General features: G+C 43.7%; 2 protein-coding genes across 2 annotated transcripts; one reads left to right on the forward strand and one right to left on the reverse strand.

Moving 5' to 3' along the window:
• Window positions 1-36: 36 nt before the first annotated feature.
• ftcd (formimidoyltransferase cyclodeaminase) lies at window positions 37-10,285 on the reverse strand. The gene is made up of 16 exons (XM_079185750.1): window positions 10,204-10,285; window positions 9,788-9,820; window positions 4,985-5,043; window positions 4,617-4,800; window positions 4,405-4,533; window positions 2,718-2,806; window positions 2,345-2,524; window positions 2,090-2,227; window positions 1,871-2,002; window positions 1,725-1,786; window positions 1,516-1,642; window positions 1,218-1,379; window positions 1,085-1,128; window positions 790-928; window positions 412-507; window positions 37-331 (listed from the first exon to the last, which is right to left on the reverse strand). The coding sequence occupies exons 3-16, from the start codon at window positions 5,036-5,038 to the stop codon at window positions 248-250; spliced, it is 1,620 nt and encodes a 539-aa protein (XP_079041876.1). The 5' UTR covers window positions 5,039-5,043; window positions 9,788-9,820; window positions 10,204-10,285; the 3' UTR covers window positions 37-247.
• adgrg7.1 (adhesion G protein-coupled receptor G7, tandem duplicate 1) lies at window positions 7,850-14,842 on the forward strand (the record flags this gene model as incomplete). Its single annotated transcript, XM_079185555.1, has 15 exons — window positions 7,850-7,937; window positions 8,251-8,355; window positions 8,436-8,548; window positions 8,711-8,851; window positions 8,969-9,057; window positions 9,127-9,275; window positions 9,977-10,090; window positions 10,273-10,451; window positions 10,898-11,050; window positions 11,138-11,250; window positions 11,436-11,791; window positions 12,689-12,770; window positions 13,056-13,184; window positions 13,262-13,430; window positions 14,163-14,842. Coding segments are annotated over 15 exons (2,205 nt in total), but the record flags the coding sequence as incomplete, so codon positions are not given.
• Window positions 14,843-21,955: the final 7,113 nt, after the last annotated feature.

Genomic DNA, 21,955 nt, shown 5'->3' on the forward strand with positions numbered 1-21,955 from the left:
ATTTCTACATTTCTGCTATCTTTAGCTTCCTGTTAGCATCATGATGTTTAGCTTCCTGTTAGCATCATGATCTTTAGCTTCCTGTTAGCATCATTATCTTTAGCTTCCTGTTAGCATCATGATCTTTAGCTTCCTGTTAGCATCATGATCTTTAGCTTCCTGTTAGCATCATGATGTTTAGCTTCCTGTTAGCATCCCTACAGTAATAATTGAAACACATTCTGAGGTTATTGGTTGTAGAAGAACTTCAGTTTCTTTCTTCGGCAGCGAGGAGGACGGCGGCGGCGCTTTCCTTCGCTTCCTGCAGCAACGCCGCCGCTCTCTTCTGAGTCTGCGACACAAAAATATGATTCAAGATTAATTAACTTTATTTAAACAAAGGTCACTTACAGAGCACGCAGACGCACTTACGGCCATCTTGAAGGCGTCGTCTGCGATGTCTTTGAGGTTGATGGTGACGTTGTAATATGCTCCGAAAACAGCCGTCTCCAACGCTTTAGCTGCCACCTGAAGACACAGACTTCAAATTAAAGGTTTTATTTATATAAAGTTTTATTTTGAAAACTAGCATCTCCAACGCTTTAGCTGCCACCTGAAGACACAAACTTCAAATTAAAGGCTGATTTAAAGTTTTATTTTGAAAATATCCGTATCTAAAGCTTTCGCTGCCTCCTGAATAATATTTAATTTGAAACTTTTTTATACAAAATCCACACATTTAATTTGACTCTCTGCACTGAAACCATTGTGGTTGATTCCTGATCGGGTTGTGTCGGTGGTTTCGGTCACCTGAGCGTCCGACTTGCAGGCAATGTTTCCGTAGACAACCATTTCTTTAAGAGGCGACCAAAGGACGCTGATCCTGTCAGCCAGAGCCAAGGGCACGGCCACCGCCCGCTGCAGCCCCTCCTGCATCGCAGCCTCCCTCCTGATGACAGAGGACAGATCATAGTGTATCTGATGTAAACTATATGTTCACATGATTACAATGTGTATGTATGACGCTACATATACAGTAATGTGGTCACACTCATGATGAATGTTGATGAATGTTGCATTGATTGACATAATTCCATAAAATCACCTCTTCATCTCCTCTGCGGTGTTCTTCGGCATCTTCAGCGCCGCCTTCAACAGAAAGAGACAAATGTTGAATAATGACTACTCATGAAGAAGAGGAGGGACGGTTTAGGACGTGTAGGCGCTTTGGACTCCACCATGTAGCTGTTGAAGGCGGTGGAGTCGGCGTCCACCATCAGCAGCAGCTCGTTCGTGGCCTGATGGAACGGAGGGATCAGCCTCCTCATCCTGTCGTCCTGCTTCTCAAACTGTCTCTTCCCGTAAGTCATCTGACCTACCATGGCGCCCAACGCCGCTCCCTGCAGGACAGGAGTGCTCACACTTTATAATATATGTATATATGTATATATATATATATATATATATATATATATATATATATATATATATATATATATATATAGATTAGAGTTTGATAATGATGCGTTCTGGTACCAGAGCAGCGATGGCAGCAGAAACCGATCCTCCACCAGGAGCCGCCGTTCGAGCGGCGACACTCTGAACAAACTGCTGCAGAGACAGAGACACCAGCCGGCTGTCCTCCTGTGACCTCACCATGTACCTGCACAGGTAACAACAGCTGGTTGTGAGTCTATACAGTAATAAAGTCTCGTCATCTTGTTGACCTAACGGTAAAGACTCACTCTATGATTCTCTCCTTCGGCTTGAATGGACCGAGAGAGTCGAGGCCGAGTTTACTGATCACCTGACGACACAAAGAGACGTCACGTCTTCCTCATTTCATCCATAATTAATGCTCAATATATAGAAAACACATCCAGTCTCCCACCAGCCGGACTTTGTGCTCCTCTTCCACGATGAAGAGTCGGTCTCTCTGGATGTAGAAGTCAGCAGAGTCCAGCACGGCCTTCAGAGGGATCAGGCCTACGATCTGAGAGCCCACCACCGGCAGCTTCAGCTCCTGAGGACGACGTCCATCAATCATCAATCATCAAAGATCAAAGTCTAACAATGTGATGATGCTTCTGCTTGTTGAATGTCCTCTGACCTCAGCCACCCTGCAGACCTCCTGGTGCACAGTGTGCAGGGGGGTCACCTCGTAGTCCAGGATGTTGGTGGACACCTGAGCGATGTTGGCCTCGTCCAGGTACCAGCCCATCCCCTGCACCTTCTGCAGCAGCCCCGGCTGGTCCGGAGGCAGGGAGAGGTTACTATGACATGAGATTCACTGAATGCATTCAATAGTTCACAATGTGAAGAATTAACAGGATAGACATTGAGAACTCAAACTCCCAGCATGCACCTGGTCTTTCCCTCGGCCCTGCTCCCTGAGGTCCAGAGCGATGCGGTGAGCCTGCTCTTTGGTGCCGATCAGGTTCACGTTGAAGGCGATGAGGAACTTGCGAGCGCCCGTTACCGTGGCGCCCCACGACGGCACGAACACAGCAGGACCGAAGTCAGGCGACCAATCAGAGAGCTTCAACTGGTGGACAGGAAGACAAAACATTCCTCCTGTTATTATGGTTTTGGATGTTTGACGTTTTCTAGGGCTTTTATTCTGAAACTACAACACAGTTCTGTAATGTTCACTGAACCCTCTTTACTCACTGTCTCCTACATTTCCCACAATACCTTGGTTGCAGACATGGTTGGAGAAGATACAGAAAGGTTCTCACCTTGTCAGGTAAAGCTTCGTACTCTCCGGTTCTCACAGACGGAAGATTTCTTCTGGATTCTTTTTGTGCTGCTTCACCGTAAAGATAAACTGAAGACATGAAGGGATTATTAGCCACAATGCTAACGTAGCGCTATGGACGCAATCATCACCATCAATGGAAGTTACTGAAGCTGTGAAGCCAAACATGGCCGACTGGTGTTTATGTGCCTTAAAGGAAACTGTCAACAAGTCCAGAGGTCAAACCTCATCAGCGCCGATGTGTTTTATTGATTCGTGTTAATCACACACACACACACACACACACACACACACACACACACACACACACACACACACACACACACACACACACACACACACACACACACACACACACACACACACACACACACACACACACACACACACACACACACACACACACACACACACACACACACACACACACACACCTGGGGTCAGCAATGGTGTCCGACAACTTCTGTTTGATCTATATATGGATGATCTGTCCAAGCATTAAAAGCCTGTAACACTGGTGCATGATGGGTAATACTCTGGTTAACCATCATGTATGCAGATGATCTGGTGAGTTTTAGTCCATGTAGCGCTATGTGTATATAGTGTGTGAGTATCAGACATGAATCAGTTATTAATCAGACATGAATCAGACATGAATCAGTTATTAATCAGACATTAATCAGACATGAATCAGTTATTAATCAGTTATTAATCAGTTATTAATCAGACATGAATCAGACATGAATCAGTTATGAATCAGACATGAATCAGACATGAATCAGTTATTAATCAGTTATTAATCAGTTATTAATCAGACATGAATCAGACATGAATCAGTTATGAATCAGACATGAATCAGACATGAATCAGTTATTAATCAGTTATTAATCAGTTATTAATCAGACATTAATCAGACATGAATCAGACATGAATCAGTTATTAATCAGACATGAATCAGACATGAATCAGACATGAATCAATTATTAATCAGTTATTAATCAGTTATTAATCAGACATGAATCAGACATGAATCAGACATGAATCAGTTATTAATCAGTTATTAATCAGACATGAATCAGTTATTAATCAGTTATTAATCAGACATGAATCAGACATGAATCAGACATGAATCAGACATGAATCAGTTATTAATCAGTTATTAATCAGACATGAATCAGTTATTAATCAGTTATTAATCAGTTATTAATCAGTTATTAATCAGTTATTAATCAGACATGAATCAGTTATTAATCAGTTATTAATCAGACATTAATCAGTTATTAATCAGTTATTAATCAGTTATTAATCAGTTATTAATCAGTTATTAATCAGACATGAATCAGACATGAATCAGACATGAATCAGTTATTAATCAGTTATTAATCAGTTATTAATCAGTTATTAATCAGTTATTAATCAGACATGAATCAGACATGAATCAGTTATTAATCAGTTATTAATCAGTTAGTAATCAGTTATTAATCAGTTAGTAATCAGTTATTAATCAGACATGAATCAGTTATTAATCAGTTATTAATCAGTTACTAGTCAGACATGAATCAGTTATTAATCAGTTATTAATCAGTTATTAATCAGTTATTAATCAGTTATTAATCAGACATGAATCAGTTATTAATCAGTTATGAATCAGTTATTAGGTATCTCACCGGGGACGTTCAGCATCTCTGCCAGCTTCCGTCCGAAGTCGTCAGCACAGTGAACACAGTCGTCCATGGAGACGTTCTGGACGGGGATGAAGGGACAAACGTCCAGCGCTCCGGTCCGAGGATGCTCACCTGAACAGGTAACACACATGTCAGCTGTTTCCTGTTGTGGTGAGGAAGTAGCTGCTCACCTGAACAGGTAGGTAGCCGCTCACCTGAGTGCGTGCTCATGTCGATGAGGCCGAAGGCCTGCCGGGCGGCGTTCAGCGCTCCCTCCACCACGGCTGCAGGTGAGCCCACGAAGGTGTAGACCGTCCGGTTGGTGGAGGCTCCGGGGTCGACGTCCAGCAGGCTGCAGCCCGGCGTGCCGGAGACGGCTGCTGCGATGGCATCGATCACCTGAGACACGAGTCATCGATCAGCTGCTTCATTATCTTATTAATGAAGGCTTCATAACGGAGGAACTCTGAGTACATTCTGATAGTTCTGCAGGTACTCGTTGAGAACATTGATTTAGAAACTTACAGATTAAAGAAACAACTATATATTATAATATATTATAATATTATAATAAAAGACAAACCTCTTTGTTTCGACCCTCTGAGAAGTTGGGGACACACTCGACCAGCTGAGCCATGACGTCTGAATGAAGAGATTCAAACTCAGTCTGCAGGTCTAACTTCACCCCCCAAAACCCACAAACCCCCCAGCGCTCCTCTGACAGAGTCCAGTCTACTGATTAGCTGCAGGTCAGTGTGTGGGTCAGCTGACAGCCATTACTGATTAACACAAAGCTCAGAGGCAGAGACACGTCTCAGGTTTAAATCTTCACTCTGAATGAAGCGTTTCTCACTTTTCACGCGTTAAACGCTCCGTTTCAAGCTGACGTCGTTCAACCTTCAACACACTCAGAACGTTTAAAACTGTGAAGCTGGTCCTAGATTGTTTTCTAACAGCAGTGATCGAGCATATATAGAGTATTTATTTAGTATTTATTAGAAGAACTTCTTCATAATAAAAAGAAATGTAGAAAAGCTGCCAGTGAGACATGATGGTCGGTTTACGTTTCCTCTGGTTACTTGTTGGGTTAAATATTTGGAGAGTTACATCAGAAAGAACCAAACTCCATCAGACGTTGAAGAGTTAATCAGTGACCAGATGGATCTCTGACAGCTGATTGGTTCAGAGCAAAAACAATCCGTCCTCCTCTTTGTTGACTGAGATCAGAAATACTTCAGTTATTTTATGATCCGTCCAACAGAATGAGGACTTCACAAGTTGATTCTTTGATATTAGAGAAAGTTCATAATTCATATATTATATATATATATATATAATATATGTGTATATTCTGAACATGTTTTATGTTTTTCTAGTCGGAGGACGTTCTATTCGTGTGATTTCCATCAAACAGACAAACTTTATTACATGTAAATGTAGCTCAAGGTTTCACAGCTGAGCTGTAACTCCAGCTAACAAGTAATAAATAGACGTAAACTTGAACCAATAAACTTTATGATGTTGATGAAGAACTTTGTGCTGCTGGTTGTTTTATGGTTTCATCTCTATGATATAAACTCAGATAAAGAAGCGGAGCTCAAACAGACTTTAAGTCTCAGACCTGCAGCCTTTCATCAACATGGACTCTCTGTTCCTGGTCGGCTTCACTTTGGGTGAGAACGCTTTTATTCTGAACGTTTCCGTCTGTGAGTTCTTTATGGTGAAATGATTCACCGTCATATGAATCCTGTAAATACAGCAGCTTTGTTCATGTTCAGAGACTCATGATGGAGGAAGTTCAGCCTCACAGAGCTCTGCTTTTAATCTCATAATAGGAATTACTTAGTCATTCATTCATTAGTCATTAATTATACATTCATTAGTCATTATCTTTTGTCTTCTGTCAGCTGTTCACCTGGCCTCTAGAACTGGAGCTCAGTCACCATCACCATCATCTATCACCACTGTGGTCACAATACCTGCTACTACTGCCATCCTTACTACTGCCAATACTACTGCCATCCTTACTACTACCAATACTACTGCCATCCTTACTACTGCCGATACTACTGCCATCCTTACTACTGCCGATAGAGCTACCGATACTACTGCCATCCTTACTACTGCCAATACTACTGCCATCCTTACTACTGCCAATACTACTGCCATCCTTACTACTGCCGATAGAGCTACCGATACTACTGCCATCCTTACTACTGCCAATACTACTGCCATCCTTACTACTACCAATACTACTGCCATCCTTACTACTGCCGATACTACTGCCATCCTTACTACTGCCGATAGAGCTACCGATACTACTGCCATCCTTACTACTGCCAATACTACTGCCATCCTTACTACTGCCAATACTACTGCCATCCTTACTACTGCCGATAGAGCTACCGATACTACTGCCATCCTTACTACTGCCAATACTACTGCCATCCTTACTACTACCAATACTACTGCCATCCTTACTACTGCCGATAGAGCTACCGATGCTACTGCCACCAGTGATCTGACATATAGGACTGACTACCCTACTACTACTACTACTACTACTACTACTACTACTACTACTAATCCGACCATTGGGACTGACTACTCTACTAATACTACCTCTACCCCCCCTCCTATTACTACTTCTCCCACCTCTGCCCCCCCTCCTATTACTACTTCTACTACCTCTCCCACCTCTACCACCCCTCCTATTACTACTAATACTACCTCTGCCCCCCCTCCTATTACTACTTCTACTACCTCTCCCACCTCTGCCCCCCCTCCTATTACTACTTCTACTACTTCTCCCACCTCTGCCCCCCCTCCTATTACTACTTCTACTACCTCTCCCACCTCTGCCCCCCCTCCTATTACTACTTCTACTACCTCTCCCACCTCTGCCCCCCCTCCTATTACTACTTCTACTACCTCTCCCACCTCTACCCCCCCTCCTATTACTACTTCTACTACCTCTCCCACCTCTACCCCCCCTCCTATTACTACTAATACTACCTCTGCCCCCCCTCCTATTACTACTTCTACTACCTCTCCCACCTCTGCCCCCCCTCCTATTACTACTTCTACTACTTCTCACACCTCTGCCCCCCCTCCTATTACTACTTCTACTACCTCTCCCACCTCTGCCCCCCCTCCTATTACTACTTCTACTACCTCTCCCACCTCTCCCCCCCCTCCTATTACTACTAATACTACCTCTGCCCCCCCTCCTATTACTACTACTACTACCTCTCCCACCTCTAATCACCCTTCTACTTCTACTACTACTAATCCGACCAATGGGACGGACTACCCTACTACTTCTACTACCTCTCCCACCTCTGCCCCCCCTCCTATTACTACTATTACTACCTCTGCCCCCCCTCCTATTACTACTAATACTACCTCTGCCCCCCCTCCTATTACTACTAATACTACCTCTGCCCCCCCTCCTCTGGTTTGTGGTAACGGTGGGGTTCCTCTGAATGGAGTCTGTATCTGTCCTGATGAATGGACCGGAGAGACTTGCTCAGAAGGTGAGTTGGGTTTAGCAACAATACAAGAAACTAAAAGTTGTAATAACTGAGTTGTTTGTTTTGTTGATAGCTCCTCTTGCACCCCCATCAGGCCAAAGTGTGCACAGAAATATTACGTATAGTACTTAAGGTGAACCAGTGGGTTCTCCTTTTAGGAATCAAGCTCCATGATGGGTTCAAATCAGCAGTGAGCCAACATCATGTTGGGGTCTACTGAACCTTTTAGGGCTGATAGCATGGCATACTTTGTGTTAATGGTCCTGTCCAACACAAACGAGTCAATACTGATCTTCCATTCAACTTGTCCCCATAGAAAATTTCTGCCGCTTCCAAGAGTTGGGTAACTTCAAATTCCCTCGTACACCCATCGGCTGGTTTGCTTATTCTGAAGAGTTATGTCCCAAAGAAACGAGAAGCGGTACGTCTCTACATCCAGATAAACCTTCACACACCGCTGAGTTTGAGTCCACCACATTAAACTCTGACTCTTTCATCCAGCTGGGAAACCCAAGGCTTCCACCAGATGTTCCAAGAAGAACGGACTGCCGAGCTTCCAGCGTCCTCCAGATGTCCTCCAGTGTGACCAGACCCTCAGTGACATACAACTAAACGTGAGGATATCTCACGTGAAGTAAAGGTTGAATGTTAGTTTGTTTAAAACAATCGCAGATGCCCGAATGTCCCTTCCAGACATTAGTGTAGAAAGGTGTGTTCAGGGCCGGTAAAGGACAGATTCAGTAAGGAGACGCAATAATAACGTCTTTGTATCTCAGCTTACCAGCCCGGCTGACTTTGAGAACCTGGCGAGCAGCACCCAAATTCTGACCTCCAAACCTGAAGAGCTGACGGCTGAAGACATTACAGCAGCTGCTCAGATCGTCAACACTCTGCTGCTGTCTCCGAACGCCTCAGAGGTACGAGCAGCAACACGGAGGCTTATGAAACTATGAGACCAGTGAACCCTTCAGCTGAACATCCCTCTGAAGATGCAGTTTGACACGACTCTCATTGAGTAATGGTTTTTGTTGCAGAGCGTCCGGGTGGCAGCTGTCTCTACAGTCAGCCAGCTGCTGAACGCCGGCCCGACGGACGATAGCGAGGAAAACGACGCCACTCTGGGGTAAACTACAGTCCAGGATGTATCTCAGGTGATGTTTTCTATGTGTTAATATGAATATCTTGTGTCCAGCCTTACGGTGACCCTGGAGCAACTCTCTGTGAACCTCGGCCTTGGTCTCAAGGCATCCCAGTCTCAGGTGGTTCAACCAAACCTGGTGATCCAATCAGCACGAGTCTCTGCTGCAGACTCTCAAGGAGTCCAGTTCACTTCTCTCTCAGGTCAGCGAGATGTTTAACGTCTACAACTGGAGTCAGTTCAGACAGAACTTCTTGAGTTTTTAATGTTTTTCTCATGAAATCATGATGAATTTATGGATCCATAAATCTAAAGTCTCAATGCTTTTTCAAAGTCTCGAACAAAAACTGCTCACTGGCAGACGAACACAAGCTTTCTGAATCTGAATCTGTTTGGAGTTTATTAAATGAGGCTCGTGGAGATTTGAAGTCGTCCAGTTGAATCAGTCCACATAAAGGTTCATTAATCTTCAGTGGAGCTTCTTTATTGTTTTATGGTTTTACTATTTATTTTATGGTGTCGTTGTTTCTGCAGCATTGAACTTTAACATTACATTTGATTCATTGTGAACCTAAACATCCCGAGGATATTATTATCTGTAACGTCCATTAATCGTCACGTTTACTTCAGTATCAAAGTAATCCATTACTCTGGCTTGAGTTGGATTCATTTGGTTTGTGTCCATCGTCTAAAGAATAGAAGTCTCAGTACTCACAGCAGGAGCTTGATGTCGAAGGACTACAGGAGCCTGAAAGAGACAAAAATAAGAAACATTTAAATCATACGTTTGTCCTCAAAAGTCAAACATTTGTGACTTTTAGCCTCAAAGCTAACGGATTATTTCCTCTCATGTTCATAATGTTTTCATGACATCACTAACTATTCTGTTTCGTGTTGCGTTCAGGGACGTCAGGCAGTTTTGTTGCTGACCGCATTCAGCTGAACACCAACACACCAACGGTCGTGGTGGAAAACGGGTTCATAGCCGACGCCGTGGTTCACGTTCGATTCCCACCAGGTGAGTGTCTCATTTTAAAATGTGGTAAAATGACATGTTTAGGTACACCAGAGGAAACTACCACACGTTTTACTGCCAACGTTATTTGAGCAAAAATCTTTCTGTAGTTTCACCTGAAACCACAACGTTCTCCAGCAGCTGCACTCTGAGCCTGTGAATGTGTTTGTGTGATTGTGAAGCAGAAGTCAGTGAGAAGTCGTCCGAGGTCTCGTTGGGGTTCGTTCTCTACCAGAACGACCGCTTCTTCAGGTCCCGGCGTTACAGTCGGACTCGGGCCTCCATCAGAGTCCTGTCGGCCTCCGTTCACGGTCCGAGGAGCAGCGTGGTGCCGCAACATGTGGAGATACTGTTCAGACCAACAGTAAGGAAACCGCTGCTGTCATTTCATTATTGGCCTGAATGACACCAGTCTAGTTGTTGACACTAAGTGTCCTGAATGAGCCGTCCTCTGCTGGCGTCTCCGGGACGTTTATCTGACGGAGATAACACACTGATGACGGACAGCGCGAGTGAGGAGGCAGTTTGTTTTATTGGCAAAGATAAAGCTCATTAATCTGCTGAGTCAGAAGTCATCGGATCAAATCCATCCAATGCAGCCATCACTGAATGAACTCTTCAAACAGTAGAATCTTTATCCGACACTGTGCAGCAACGCAGCTTTAAACTAAATAACCAGACATTCAAATGTTGATTTAGAATTCGTATGCAGGGACATCTTACGATCCGAATAAGCAGGAGAAAACTACGGCTTCATTTAACTGTTCAAAGTCTCAATCGGTCATAGAAGTTGATCTGCTGCTGTTCCAGGTGATCAACGGAACGTCTCTGTTCAACTTCGCGTGTGTTTTCTGGGACTACGGTGTGCAGGACTGGAGCACCGACGGCTGCTCCAAAGGGAACGCTTCAGACGGACTCCTCAGATGTTTCTGCAACCACACCACCAACTTCGCTGCTCTCTGGGTGATCCAACGCTGCAGCACATGTTCACAGTTTGACATCTAAACACAGAAAGCTGTCGGTTTAGTGAAAACCTTGTTTCTGTTTCAGTCTTTCAGAGAGAACTATGAATATGCAGAAGCCCTGGATGTGATCTCTATTGTGGGATTGTCCTTTTCTTCTCTGGCTTTGATTGTCACAATAATTCACCAACTTAAACAGAGGTACGCCCATCTTACTTTGTAGATTATAGTTCATGGTTTTTACTTCTTTATTAAGGCCTTTCATTGGTCCTGACTTGCTGACGACAGCTTTAAGTAACATTTTGAACTTGACTTCACATGGAATGGAGTATTTCTATAGTGCAGTATTGCTCCTATTGAGGAAATGATCTGAATACTTCTTCTAGCTTTCAGATAAACTGTTGCAAGAAGAAGGACGAGGTTAAGGTCAAGGACTCCGAAATCGCTCTGCTGTGCATCTGTGTCAGCCTGCTGGCCTTCATCATCACCTTCGTCACTGGAGTTGGAAGCTCCAGCAGACGGGATGTGGAGGTCAACACTGAGACCAACAGCCTTCTGGACCGCGATGAACACGTGGAGCCGGACAGCGGCCCGTGTTCGGTGGTGGTCGCTGTGCTGCACTTCTTTCTGTTAGCCACCTTCATGTGGAACGGCCTCTACGCCACTCTGACGCTGCTGCTGGTCCACATGCACAGAAGTCTTCCTTCATACTGGACTCCCCTCAGTGTCGCCGTAGGATGGGGTACGATATACTCAGTGAGGGGCTACCGCCATGCTAGCAGCTTTGTGAAGCTGATTTAGACTCAGTGCTGCTTGGAGCTACATGCGGACATTTTAGTTGAGCATGTTAGCATGAAGCTAATTACAGATGACTGGTGATGGAATGTCTTTAGTTTTGCAGGGCATGAATCAAAGTATTGTCAGAGGAGCCTCGGTCCTGCTGAAGTAGAAGGGTGGGTCTCATCCTGGTCTAGGAGGTAGATGATGGCTTTGTCCACTCCAAAGTTCTCCTGGTCAACAAACTGCAGGCTGTGTGACCAGGAGCCTGAGGTGGGACAGTCTCTCCAAGGTCTTCATCAAGTGCTACGTCAGGGCCATGGGTCTGTAGTCATTCAAGACTTTGGGGCACCACTTTTTGGGTAGCGGAACCAGGAGACCTTTTTGAGTCTTTATGAGACTCAGGTTGAAGATGTGAAGCCAGACAAGTCCTGAGCACCTCAGTGAAGGGCTGGACCTGGAGTGGAGGGTGTTCGTAGCGTAAGTTGAGAAGTGTGGAACGAGGTCCGTGTGTTGAACATGATGGTAAATGTCCTCGATCTGATCAGGATCAGAGACGAGGATCAGGGCTGTGGACCTGTATGCTTCTATGACACAAGCAAGAGGTAAATCCAGAGTTTGCCCCGGAACCTCGGTGACGAGTTGCTCCCTGATATAAACAATGATGCTCATCGCTTCACTATAGCTACTATATAGCTACTTTAACCATCGTAAACATGAAAAGAATGACAATAAAAGGTCAACAATAGATGATATGTTTCACCTTATTGATTAAAATAACAGGAACAACTTCAACTGTAGAAACAAATGAAATGTCTTTTGGTTGTTTTGATGAATGAACTGGTTTCACGTTCTGTCTCAGGAGTCCCAGCCGTCGTCATGGCGATCACATTGGGCGCCACCTACAGGCCAGACGGCCCTCTGGGATACCGACAGGAGGAGTTGTGGGTTCATAATTTAATCATTTATTATCTGTTCACTGATGTGCAACAATAACCTGTGTGACGGTTCAACTTTTCCTCAATCGTCTGAACTTTCTTGAATTTCCTGTTTTAAAGTAAACAAATGTTTGTTAAATAGTAGAAAATATAAAGTTTACTTTGAGTGAAATGTTTATTGTAAGACCTCCAATGCTTCATTCCATCACATTTCCCACAAATTCATTCATTATCATTTTAAATAAAGTTTTGTGTGTTTGATAAAACACAGGTATTGTTCTTTTTTGTCAGTTGCTGGCTCGCAGCTCTGGATAAAAACAAACAGTTTGACTTTGGGAAGCCGATGTTTTGGGGTTTCCTCCTTCCTGTCGGTCTGATCCTGGTCTACGTCACCGCTCTGTTGGTTTTTATAATTAGCAGGTAACGCGTCCTCTTCATTTACTGCGGACATCACAACGTTCCAATGTGTTTACTGATCAAACTTTACTTTCTGTCAGGTTCGGTTGTAGCATCAAACGTCCGTCTTTGTGGAAGAACTTCCTCATCAGTTACTCTCTGGTCATGTCACTGGGTCTGTCCTGGGCTCTGGGGTACCTGGTGCTGGTCACTACAGGAACCACCCACCTGATCTTCAGCATTGTCTTCTGCGTCTGTACAACCACACAGGCGAGTTACTTTGATCTACATTTTACGATTTGTTTCCAAAGGATTGAGAGCTTTAGGTTCTAAAGCCACGGTCGGCCCTCTAGGTTTGGGGGGGTCATCTCTGGTGGGGAAAGAACCTGAGCGGTACCAACTAGATGGAGGTGGACTCACCTCCATACACAGCACTGGTTCTGGAACCAAACTCCAGGAGAGGAGACTGACTCTGACCTTCTCCAGAGTTCAATCGATGATGGACTTCGTGGTTGTATCCTCAGATCTGGGGCCTTCTGGGTCTCGGACACTCGGGTGAAGAGAGGAGCAGAGCTGTGGAGGCTGCCGGACAGACCTGGTCAACCAAACCTGTGTAATGAGGGTGAACTGGGGACGTCACAGAGGGCCAAATACCTGGGTCAAGGAGGAGTTCAGGGAGACGATGAAGAAGGACTTTTTAATGGTTGAGGAAGTTGTGGAAAAAGACTCTAGAGGGTAAAACAGGGATCATGATGTGTTCATCAGAGGAGGACTGTGGACCCGGACTGGGGCTGAAGATCAAGTGTATGTCCTCCTGCTGTTTAGATTTTTGGTAATTGTCCTTAAGTCCTGCTTAAAAGAGGACGGACAGACGATTACTTGTTATTCTTTTGGATTGAATGAAAAACTGTAGCAGATTAGAAAACTCTTCATATTGAGTTTAAAGCACAACAGAAATATGAAATAAAGAAACTTTCCTTCGTGTTCTTCTGCTGTTTTCAGGGGTTGCAGATTTTCATCCTCTTCACAGCCAGAAGGTCGGATTTCAGAGCCTCCGTGTCCCGGTCCATCAAGTACGTCTCGTCCGTCAAGCGCAAACACTCAAAGTACAGACTGCAGAGGAACTGGTCGTCTACCAGCTCCGAGACCTACATAGACCTGAAGGACTTCAAGGAGTCCGACAGAGACCTGAAGGACTTCAAGGAGTCCAGCGACACCAATCTCTGATCAGCTGATCTCAGATCAGTCAGACTTTGTTAATGGAGACACTTTTAGAGGAACTCGTACCTTTTGATGACGTCTCCTGGATGATGGACACCCACAGAGCAGACCCAGGATCCAGGTTCCAGAATGCATTGGAACCCCCTGAGAGAAGACTGAAGGCTGGCTGAGAAAACAGGAGAACAAAACACAGAAGTATAAATAAGAAATCAGGTGAAAATCAAATGTTGACAATTTGATTTGTAGGTGGAATATGTAAAATGAGTTTTTCTACAAACTACAGAGTCTCAGTTTTATGCAGTTAGTAACCGATTCCATCATTATGATCAATAATCTACAATGTTTAGCTCTTCTGTTAGCGGCATTCTTTAAATCCAGCATATTTTGTCATTGATATTTGTATTCTAACATTTATGTTCTCGATTTTTGTATGTACATTTACTCAAATATTAAACACAATTTTAAAGTATTATTACTTGTTTTCTGCTACTTTATACTTCTACTTCAGTAGTATCAGCTTGTAGTTACTTTTTACATTTAAAAATAAACAATTATCTTATCAAATATGATGGACATTCTACATAATTAATAATAATAATAACACTTTCTTTTTTTACTGAAGTAAATATCTTGAACATTGAACCACTAGAGGAGGTCCATACTGGAGACATTGAACCACTAGAGGAGGTCCATACTGGAGACATTGAACCACTAGAGGAGGTCCATACTGGAGACATTGAATCACTAGAGGAGGTCCATACTGGAGACATTGAATCACTAGAGGAGGTCCATACTGGAGACATTGAATCACTAGAGGAGGTCCATACTGGAGACATTGAATCACTAGAGGAGGTCCATACTGGAGACATTGAACCACTAGAGGAGGTCCATACTGGAGACATTGAACCACTAGAGGAGGTCCATACTGGAGACATTGAACCACTAGAGGAGGTCCATACTGGAGACATTGAACCACTAGAGGAGGTCCATACTGGAGACATTGAATCACTAGAGGAGGTCCATACTGGAGACATTGAACCACTAGAGGAGGTCCATACTGGAGACATTGAACCACTAGAGGAGGTCCATACTGGAGACATTGAACCACTAGAGGAGGTCCATACTGGAGACATTGAACCACTAGAGGAGGTCCATACTGGAGACATTGAAGCACTAGAGGAGGTCCATACTGGAGACATTGAACCACTAGAGGAGGTCCATACTGGAGACATTGAACCACTAGAGGAGGTCCATACTGGAGACATTGAACCACTAGAGGAGGTCCATACTGGAGACATTGAACCACTAGAGGAGGTCCATACTGGAGACATTGAATCACTAGAGGAGGTCCATACTGGAGACATTGAACCACTAGAGGAGGTCCATACTGGAGACATTGAACCACTAGAGGAGGTCCATACTGGAGACATTGAAGCACTAGAGGAGGTCCATACTGGAGACATTGAACCACTAGAGGAGGTCCATACTGGAGACATTGAACCACTAGAGGAGGTCCATACTGGAGACATTGAACCACTAGAGGAGGTCCATACTGGAGACATTGAATCACTAGAGGAGGTCCATACTGGAGACATTGAACCACTAGAGGAGGTCCATACTGGAGACATTGAACCACTAGAGGAGGTCCATACTGGAGACATTGAATCACTAGAGGAGGTCCATACTGGAGACATTGAATCACTAGAGGAGGTCCATACTGGAGACATTGAACCACTAGAGGAGGTCCATACTGGAGACATTGAACCACTAGAGGACGTCCAAACTCCAGACAAACATCTGGTTTTAACATCCAGCAGTGAAAGTCAGAAACAAACTCAGACTGTAAAAGCTCAGTGTGATGAATTCAGTTTTTTTATTTCATCAAACATCAGTTTGTAAAACAGGAAACTGAATCCTGAAGGAGGTTTGAGATAAATGAGTTCATAAATTAACTTTAAATGACTGAAGGATGAATAATAAAAGACTGTGGAGGAAACAAAGTGATGCGTTTATATTTCTTCTGAACGGAGGATTCTGCTGTTTGAGAAACATTTGATGAACATTCAGTCTGATAAACATGGCCTGATCTCTGGTTCTGGTCTCTGAGGTTTGCTCTGGTTTCAGGAGGTTTGTGAGGGGGGACTGAGTCCCATCATGACCGAACCAGCATCAACACACAACAAACTCACGGGTCGGTTCTGGAGTCCAGTTTGAAGCGGTTTTTCAGTCTCACTTGTTTTAGATTAAACGATCGAAAACTTTGTCATTATTAAAAGTAAACATGTTTTCTTTGAGGACAGTTTGTTGTTTATTGTTGTCAGACTCTGTGAGGTGAGTTTACATTTTTAAAAACACAAAGCTCTTTATTGTCTGTTAAAGTGAGTTAAAGTGAGCTGCAGAGGGGCGTTTGTTTCCCCTGTGGGGGTGCAGAGGCGGGCGGGTGGAGACAGTGTGTGGAGTCTGGAGCAGATTAAAAGCTCAGAGCAGCTCTGACTGGAAGCAGATGTGGATTCAATGTTAGAGGGGGTTTCCTCTGTGTGTGTGTGTGTGTGTGTGTGTGTGTGTGTGTGTGTGTGTGTGTGTGTGTGTGTGTGTGTGTGTGTGTGTGTGTGTGTGTGTGTGGAGCCCTGAGGCAGCATTCATGAAGCCGACTTCACAGAGAACAACATGTCAGCGTTCAGCTTTCAGAAACATGAAGCAGCAGCTTTCTGAATACACTTTATTTACCTTCTTTCTTCTTCGGCTGGGTTTCCCAGCATGCACCAGGAGACGAGCAGGTGCCTTCAGATGGTGTTCTGATGGAGCTTCAACATTCAGCGATGCATCGCTTCCTCTTTGTTCACTGCTTCCACTGGGTGGTGAACAACGTGTGCGTTTGTCGGTTTTGTGAGAATCTTCACACGTTTGTCTGAACCCGACTCTGACCTCAGAGCTGCCAGAACCAATCACAGGAGGCGGTGTGGACGGAGCCCCCCCCCCCTGAGACCCCCCTGTAATCTGATTGTCTCTTTATTGACGGTGCTGAGAGCAGCAGAGTGGAAACATGTGGACAAACTGAAACTTAAGACAAAGACAGTTAGAGACATTAAAGTACTCTTTAGAATCACGTTTAAGGTACTTTTACTTCCTGTTTCAGGTTCTCTGATGTACATTTACTTACTCGACTATACAAGAAATGAAAGGAGCTGCAGGACATCAGAGACACAAAGAGACAGATCTTCTTCCTCCTCTTCCTCTTCCCTAATAATCCTTGTCTCATTATTTCACCTGTTTAAGCTTCTGATCCTAAAACGACTGGTTCAGACGGATGTTTATGCTCCACATACGAGTCTAACTTCACATCCAACCATATTTTATATATATATATATATCAGTGGTGGCCGTCAGGGCCTGCAAAGCCTTCTCTGCTGGCCTAAACAGAATCACAAAGTTATAGCTATTTTATAATTTAATAATTTTTCTTAAATACATTTAATTTTTTCTTATATGTATTATAATTTATATAAATATTGTTCCCATTATCTTATTTTCTCAATGCACAGCTACTGTGCTCCTCAGCTGCTCTGCTTCAGTGCAGCTTGTTTTAAGTAGAGCTTTGATCCAATCAGAGTTCACCTCTGTGTCTCTAGGTAGAAGAGAGGCCCCAGGCCTGCAGACTCACCAGTGAATCCATGTGCAGGTTAAGTGAATGGGGACGATGTTGTTGATCGTCATAGTGTTCAACCAATCAGATCTTTAGTTTGAGATTCTTAGACGGCCAGAGCGGTTTGCAGGCCTACAGCTACGTCAGCATTACTGCAGCTCAGAGTCCAGGTGCAGCTCTGCCGTGAGGTGCAGAGTGCGCTGTGATTGGTCGGTGGGCGAGCACATGACTAAAGTGAAACTTATGCTTGCTAGCAGAACTCAGGTTGTAGCATTCAGAGTTCAAGTGGAACGATATGCAAGAAATTATGGCAAATTATGTTTTTTTTTACCTAGCTTTGTTTTTTTAATATGAAATGGCGGAAGGAGGAGAAACGGATTTAGTGGCGGAGTTACTGGGAACGCTTTTCTCAAGAAGGACATTTCTGAACAAACTGGACAGTAAGAAACGACCCCACAGCTAGCAGCCCTGACCAGCCAGGAAAAGGATCTGTATGCAGCGTCGGAGAAGCGTTGCACATGTTATGGCTGTGAATGTGTTTCATTTTAACTGAGCGTCGGGACTTTTGGAGACTCGAGTGGATCTACAACTCAACGACCACGTTCACAGGGAAACAGCTTGTAGAACATGAAGTACTGAATGAAGTACTTGTGAGTCGATGTACTTGTTACATTCCTCATGTCATCCATCAGACTCAGAGTTACATAACGCTCTGCTTGCAGGGATTTTCCTGCTAACTGGAACCAGACCAGGACCTGCAGCAGCTCTTATTAAAACACACAGCGAGCTCTCGTGGGGCCCCGCAGCAGGACGGGGCCCCACGAGAGCCCCCAGAGACGGGGCCCCACGAGAGCCCCCAGGGACCGGCAATTATATTTAAAAGAGTCTGTTTGAACTAATTCTTGGGCCAATAAAGGCTCTCTGCTGGCTGCAGGAGGACCCTGGGATGTTTACTGCGTCATGTCGTCAGATCTTTACAGGCCAGAGCCAGAGGCCACAACAGTCCCCATGAGTCCACAAGAGTCTGAGGGCATAATCACAACCAGCAAGACCTGCAGAGCCAAAACCTCCGATTCAGATTCTCCTCCTGGGACTTTCAGTCTCTGCTCAAACCATCAGGTTCTCTTTTGGACCTGGTGCCGGTCTGTTTAAGTAATCACGGTCCTGGTTTGGACGGCCCCCAATGAGATCCAGGGGCCAGCGCTGATTAAGTGATTTCTTCTGGAAGAGACGTTCAGATTCAAACTTCTGTTTCAAACTCTTCAAAAATGAAGAACACACAGGAGGAGAAACCACACGACTGACTGTGAATCAAAGAGAGAACGTTTCTACACATGTACAAGTACACAGACTATGTACTTGTACTCTGTATTTGTTTCTTGTATCTTAATATGTTGAGTCCATGAAGCATCATGTGAAGCGCTTTTATTTTGAAGGACCAGAGGAATGAGCGGTATCTCTTTTAAATGCATGAGGTCATCTTTAATGATGAGGTCATCAAACACCACAGAAGAAGAAACCAGCTGTAACGAGGACTCTGATGTCCCCTCTGGATTCAAGGACAACTGGACCTGGACTCAGACTGGTCTGTCCTGGATTATGGAACTGGGTTTGATGGAAACCAGCTCTGCGGTTCAAGGACGTCTTTCTACACATGGACTTCCTCCTGGTCCACGTGTCGGGTTTCTCTCCAGAGACTTTAAATCAGCAGCAGCAGGACCAGATTACTGTCACTATAGTTATTATCATGATTATTATGTCACTATTATTATCATCGTTATTATTATCTCAATGTCATTATTATCAATTATTATTGTTGTTAGTAGAATTACACGTATGATTCATTTATTCACAATAAAGTTGTTCGACAAAATAAAATGTCTAAAAATGTGTTTTCTGGAACTTATTACTCATAATGTAAACAATATGAACTCCCACTGCAAGTACTTTATCTTCTACTACTACTACTTCAGCTAGTACAACTTGTAATACTACAACTACCACTGCAAGTACTTTATCTTCTACTACTACTACTTCAGCTAGTACAACTTGTAATACTACAACTACCACTGCAAGTACTTTATCTTCTACTACTACTACTTCAGCTAGTACAACTTGTAATACTACAACTACCACTGCAAGTACTTTATCTTCTACTACTACTACTTCAGCTAGTACAACTTGTAATACTACAACTACCACTGCAAGTACTTTATCTTCTACTACTACTACTTCAGCTAGTACTACTTGTAATACTACAACTCCCACTGCAAGTACTTTATCTTCTACTACTACTACTTCAGCTAGTACAACTTGTAATACTACAACTCCCACTGCAAGTACTTTATCTTCTACTACTACTACTTCAGCTAGTACAACTTGTAATACTACAACTACCACTGCAAGTACTTTATCTTCTACTACTACTACTTCAGCTAGTACAACTTGTAATACTACAACTACCACTGCAAGTACTTTATCTTCTACTACTACTACTTCAGCTAGTACAACTTGTAATACTACAACTACCACTGCAAGTACTTTATCTTCTACTACTACTACTTCAGCTAGTACAACTTGTAATACTACAACTACCACTGCAAGTACTTTATCTTCTACTACTACTACTTCAGCTAGTACAACTTGTAATACTACAACTACCACTGCAAGTACTTTATCTTCTACTACTACTACTTCAGCTAGTACTACTTGTAATACTACAACTCCCACTGCAAGTACTTTATCTTCTACTACTACTACTTCAGCTAGTACAACTTGTAATACTACAACTCCCACTGCAAGTACTTTATCTTCTACTACTACTACTTCAGCTAGTACAACTTGTAATACTACAACTACCACTGCAAGTACTTTATCTTCTACTACTACTACTTCAGCTAGTACAACTTGTAATACTACAACTACCACTGCAAGTACTTTATCTTCTACTACTACTACTTCAGCTAGTACAACTTGTAATACTACAACTCCCACTGCAAGTACTTTATCTTCTACTACTACTACTTCAGCTAGTACAACTTGTAATACTACAACTACCACTGCAAGTACTTTATCTTCTACTACAACTACTTCAGCTAGTACAACTTGTAATACTACAACTACCACTGCAAGTACTTTATCTTCTACTACTACTACTTCAGCTAGTACAACTTGTAATACTACAACTCCCACTGCAAGTACTTTATCTTCTACTACTACTACTTCAGCTAGTACAACTTGTAATACTACAACTACCACTGCAAGTACTTTATCTTCTACTACTACTACTTCAGCTAGTACAACTTGTAATACTACAACTACCACTGCAAGTACTTTATCTTCTGTGTTCACGGCTCGAGCTTGATGCAGGACTAGAGCTTCAACAGGTCCCAAGTTAAAACAAAGCAGATTAACGTTACATAACAACAGAGTTCAGCAAAGGAAATAAACTGAAGACATGTAACAGGAAACACATTCATGTGAGTCAGAAACCTCCAGTGAAACATTCATCACAAACATCCAAACACTGCAGGTCAAACACAGAATCACTGCAGAAACTATTAACAAGTCGACCTCCACGGACACACAACTTCCTGCATGGAGAGAAACAGATGGAGGACGCGCAGAGGAGGAGGTTAGAGCCAAGACTCTGGTCTCTGTGGAAGGTGGATCAAGGCCAGATCCAGGACTTCAACTGAACTGAGCATGACTGAGCACGTTAATGCAGTCCACACCGTCAACGCAAAGTCCACACCGTCAACGCAAAGTCCACACCGTCAACGCAAAGTCCACACCGTCAACGCAAAGTCCACACCGTCAACGCAAGGTCCACACCGTCAACGCAAAGTCCACACCGTCAACGCAAAGTCCACACCGTCAACGCAAAGTCCACACCGTCAACGCAAGGTCCACACCGCCAACGCAAAGTCCA

Source organism: Pholis gunnellus (assembly GCF_910591455.1).
Source record: "Pholis gunnellus genome assembly, chromosome: 24".
NCBI lineage: Eukaryota > Metazoa > Chordata > Actinopteri > Perciformes > Pholidae > Pholis > Pholis gunnellus.

Bases quoted from the DNA above. Each gene is read 5' to 3' on its own strand.
- ftcd (XM_079185750.1), bottom strand. From the start codon at position 5,038: ATGGCTCAGCTGGTCGAGTGTGTCCCCAACTTCTCAGAGGGTCGAAAC. The intron at 4,534-4,616 runs GTGAGCGGCTAC...TTACCTGTTCAG, and splicing joins CGACATGAGCACGCACTCAG to GTGAGCATCCTCGGACCGGA. The intron at 1,380-1,515 runs GTACCAGAACGC...CCTGTCCTGCAG, and splicing joins CTGCTGCCATCGCTGCTCTG to GGAGCGGCGTTGGGCGCCAT.